Here is a 4,823-nt window from a genome sequence, read left to right on the forward strand (position 1 = left end):
CTGGCTGGCCATATTCGGGCCGGAGTTGGAAATTGATTTCTGGCCCAAATACTTCACGCCACAACCGGCCCTCATCTGGTTTGCCAGAGTCAAGCCAGTGCCTCCTTTGCCACGCCTGGGCCGTGTTCGGCCCACATGCGTTATGCCATTGCCGACACCAGGCCAGCTGTGCCGGCTTCATGCCGAAGCCGGGCCAGATGCCTTTGCTGACTGGGCCGAGACAGTGACAGATTTTTTTTTCAACATTGGAAATAAAGTTGGACGCTAGGTCATTAATCATTTCCTCCAGGCTGACAGTTTGGGTCTCTTCTCTCTGTGTAGTGAAGGTCTGCCGGCCCTTTTTTGAATTATTATCAACATTTTTCATATGGCAATGAGTATGGAATTCAGTCTGAGCAAATACTTTAGGATCGAAAGCTGATAGGAAATGACAAAATGCATCTAGCTTCTACTTTCACTTTACAATAACACACCGAATTTTGTAAATAGTGAACTGCAAATTTGCAAACTATTACTGTACCCCACTGAGACTTACCCTAAGGTCTTCATGATTTAGGGGAGCGTTTTGGAGGTGAAATCTTGCATTACTCAACAGGTACAGTGATTACAACTATTTGTCATCTTGAAAATACATGATTTTGTACTCTCAGTTTCTGATCTGCTCAAGTGCCTCCCAAAGGAGCATAAATGTGATTCCCGAACTTCATAATTACACGTTCCTGATAAAAGTGCCAAAAGCCTGCATAATCAATAATACACTTCAGACTGACAATATGAGACTTGACTTTACTAAAACTTGTGTATTTGTCTTCTTATGTCTTGCAGACGTCAGTGAAAATTATGTTCATTCTGAGCAGGCGGAGCCAGAATCCTCTCACATCAAAGAGGAAGCGCAGGAGGCTGCTATCACCGAGTATCCCTTGACTGTTATTGTCAAGAGTGAAGACGATGATAAAGAAGAGGATGACGGAGACAACTTTGGAGTATCCCACACAGACAGCCTCTTACCTCCACTAACTGACAGTGATGACGTCACAACACGCTCTTCTGACACTGCTGATGATGAACACTTAAAAGATATGACATGTCACACTGATGACAAATGCCGGAATTGTTCTCAGTGTGGGAAAATTTTTTCTTCAAAGTCGGGTTTGAAAGAACATGTGAGAATACACACTGGGGAGAAACCTTTTGCCTGCTCAGTTTGTGGTAAAACATTTACTCAGAAGGGTCATTTGGTGACACATGCTCGAACTCACACCGGGGAGAAACCTTTTGCCTGCTCAGTGTGCGGTGTGATATATGCTCGAAAGATTCTTTTGACAAATCATATGAGAACACACACTGGAGAGAAACCTTTTGTCTGCTTAATTTGTGGTAAAAGCTTCTCTGTGAAAGTCAGCTTAATAAGGCACACAAGAACACACACTGGAGAAAAACCTTTTGTGTGCTCAGTTTGTGGGAAAAGCTTCTCTCTAAAAGCACATTTAAGAACACACACAAGAACACACACTGGAGAAAAGCCTTTTGCCTGCTCTGACTGTGGTCAAACGTTTTCTGAAAAGGGAAACCTAAGAAGACACAGGCGAACTCACATTGTCGGTAAACCTTTTGCCTGCTCAGTTTGTGGTAAAAGATTCACTCAGAAGGTATATTTGGGAACCCACACAAGAATCCACACTGGGGAGAAGCCATTTGCCTGCTCAGTTTGTGATAAAAGCTTCTCCATCAGGAGAAGTTTAATGAGGCACATAAGAACACACACTGGATTGAAACCTTTTGCCTGTTCAGTTTGTGACAAAAGTTTCTCTTTAAAAGCACATCTAAGAACACACACAAGAACACACACAGGGGAAAAACCTTTTGCCTGTTCAGTTTGTGGTAAAAGTTTCACCCAGAAGGGAAATTTAGAAGCTCACGCAAGAACGCACACCGGAGAGAAACCTTTTTCCTGTTCAGTCTGCAGCTTAGCTTTCATCGATAGCACAGGACTCGTTCAACACATGAGAACACACACCGGTGAGAAACCTTTTGCCTGCTCATTTTGTGGTAAAAGATTCTCCCAAAGACGCACTTTGACAACACACACAAGAATACACGATGATGAGAAACCATGATCCACAAGTGTGCTGGTGAGAAAACCGACAGTAAAGAAAGCTTGAAATAAATTGGAAACATTTACACGGTGTGGTGAGATGTAAAAAGTATTTGTGATCCTGAATAAAATGCAAGTCTCCAAACTGTGATCGAGTTCAGTATCTGTCTTGTTTATTTTTATGTTTGTTACAGCATGATGTGAATCTTGAGTAAATACACTTGTGGTCAGAGGTTTACATACACTTGGCTTGAATGTGATACTTGGTGATTTATCTTAGCTGTCCTTTTCCAGGGTGATGGCGTAACTTTACAATGCACATATTAAATGACTTTTAAAAACCCGAATTCATAGAACTCGTTTTGATTTATTTTAGATTTATGTCTCATCCACACAGGGTCAAAATTTGATTGTAAATGAAGTTAATTGTACTCACTTCTCTAAGCACTTTGTGAATGTTTGATGGTAAAAATATTTTTCTGTAAATTTTGTAAATGTTCTATTATAATTTAACTAATCTATACATGTAATCTTTAATCATTTTAAATGCAATAAAAGTGTCTGGGTACGATTTAATTGGCCGACTTAGTGGATGATCCACATTGACTGTTGTGTTGAATCATTAATGACACATTTTCCCTGCTTAATTTGTGCTAAAAGGTTCTCTGAAAAGAGAAACATAATCAAAGACACAAGAATCCACACTGGAGAAAAACCTTTTGCCTGCTCAGTTTGGCATCAAAGATTCTCTAACGTAACGTAAATACACACACTACCGCATACACTGCTGTGAAGCCTTTCACTGGTTCAGTCTGCAGCTTAAATTCAGCACTGGAAGATCATCATCCTGAGCCGCAAGAGTGAAGCTAAAGGGTTGAGCAACAGAAGCCAGAGAACCCCCACATTAGAGAAAGAATTGCTGACTGTTATCACCCAGCTGCCATTGACTGGTGTCTTTGTGAAGTGCAAAGATGAGGAAGACGAGAATAGATGGACGGAGCCTCCAAGCAGCATCTCAAGTCAACACATGACAACAGAAGGACCATTGTGAACGATCCCAAGCAGACAGCTCATAGCTTCACTATCCGATAGTGACGACATTATTTTACACACTCTTGACACTCACAATGAAGAACACTGTGAAGGCAATCAGACACGTTACGTGGATAACAAACGCTGTGAACGACAGAACTGTCTATATGTGTCTTGAAAAAGCAAATGATCCACACTGGAGAGAAACCTTATAGGTGTTTACTTTGTGGTAAAAATAATAATACTGTAATTACTCAGATGCGACAATTAAACACACACATGAGAATCCCTTTAATGCAACATACCTTTTACTTCTACCAGAGTGTTTTTGTTAAGAAGCTATAGTTTTACTGTGTTACATTGAGCTATACAGTATTATGTTTGCTACATTTATTTTACCTACTATTGCAGGCACAATTTATTTGATTTGGTTTGTCAGAGGGACTCCTCCCTTGGACACTGACAAGCTTCTGTTTCACCAGTCCGATGTAACCAATGATGACGTTTACCTTTATTCTCTATGCTAAATGGTGTGAGGCAGCCACATGGATGCCCCACACAGAGTGAAACTTTTCAAAGACAAATTTATGTGAAGCATTGCAGAAACAACGCTGTGTGACTCACGGTCTTAAAAGGCTCGTCATCTGGCCTCACGTTCATTCGATGTTTACCTTACAGAGTAGAAAAAAGAACAGCTATGGTTTATGACTAAATGTGAGTGACGTTACGTACGTTGTGATTGTAAGATTAACATTTCAGAACCCTCATGGTCAGTGGGGTCTTTAATCATGTTGCTCTCGTCCACCTACAACTTCACTCAAACAATAAATTACTCAAAAAAAAAAAACTAATCAGCAAAAAGAATCGGAAGACCAGATTGGATTTTGCAAAGAAGTACAGAAATAAACCATGCAAGTTTGGGAACAAAAATTTATGGTGTGATGAGACCAAGATTAACCTCTGCTAAAGTGATGGAAAGGCCAAAGTATGGAGAAAAAAAGGATCTGCTTATGATCCAAAACATACAAGCTCATCTGTGAAGAACGGTGGAGGTCATGTCATGGCTTGGGCTTGGATCGCTCCTTCTGGAACGGGCTCACTGGTCTTTATTGATGATGTAACTCATGATGGTCACACCAGAACTAATTCGGAGGCCTACAAACGATTTTGTCTGTCAATTTACTGAAAATTGCGTCCAAACAAATTGGGAGAAGCTTCATCATGGAACAAAACACTGACCTAAAACAGCTCGTCAACACAAAAAAGGACTTTATTAGGGAGAAAAAAATTGAATGTCTTACACTGGCCAAGTCAATCATTGGACCTTAGCCCAGTAGAGCCTGCATTTTACCTCCTGAAGAGGAGACTGAAGGAAGAAACATCCAGAAACAAACGAGCACTGGTCGAGGCTGCAGTAAAGGCCTGGAAAAGCATTTCAAATGAAGAATGCAACAGTCTGGTGAAGTCTGGTTCACTTATAGAAAGTAAGGGTTATGCCACCAAATAGTTATTCACTTGTCTGGTGCACTGTTTTTGTACACTTGAAAAGTAAAGACGCTCTGTCCCAATTTGTTGAGCATGTCTACACAGTGGCGGTTCTGGGGGGGGGGCCAACGGGGGCCAGTGCCCCTGTAGCACTGACTCTGGCCCCCCCTGTGGCCCCCCCTCCCACCGTAGATTTCGCCAGGGGGCAGGG

The 4,823-nt window shown here is 41.4% G+C and overlaps 1 protein-coding gene across 2 annotated transcripts in view; it reads left to right on the forward strand.

Annotated features, from left to right (window-relative positions):
• Positions 1-2,243, forward strand: part of LOC109525799 (gastrula zinc finger protein XlCGF57.1-like) — a 17,228-nt gene extending 14,985 nt beyond the window's left edge. Inside the window, exon 3 of one of the 2 annotated variants that reach the window (XM_019886578.1) lies at positions 1,122-2,243. In XM_019886578.1, coding sequence (XP_019742137.1) covers positions 1,122-2,117 — 996 coding nt within the window. In that variant the 3' untranslated portion in view covers positions 2,118-2,243. Of the gene's footprint in view, positions 1-825 lie in introns of both variants that reach the window. The other variant, XM_019886577.1, reaches the window with a different exon arrangement.
• The last annotated feature ends 2,580 nt before the right edge of the window (positions 2,244-4,823 follow it).

This window comes from Hippocampus comes, unplaced genomic scaffold, assembly GCF_001891065.2.
Source record: "Hippocampus comes isolate QL1 unplaced genomic scaffold, H_comes_QL1_v1.1 scaffold261, whole genome shotgun sequence".
Taxonomy (NCBI): Eukaryota; Metazoa; Chordata; class Actinopteri; order Syngnathiformes; family Syngnathidae; genus Hippocampus; species Hippocampus comes.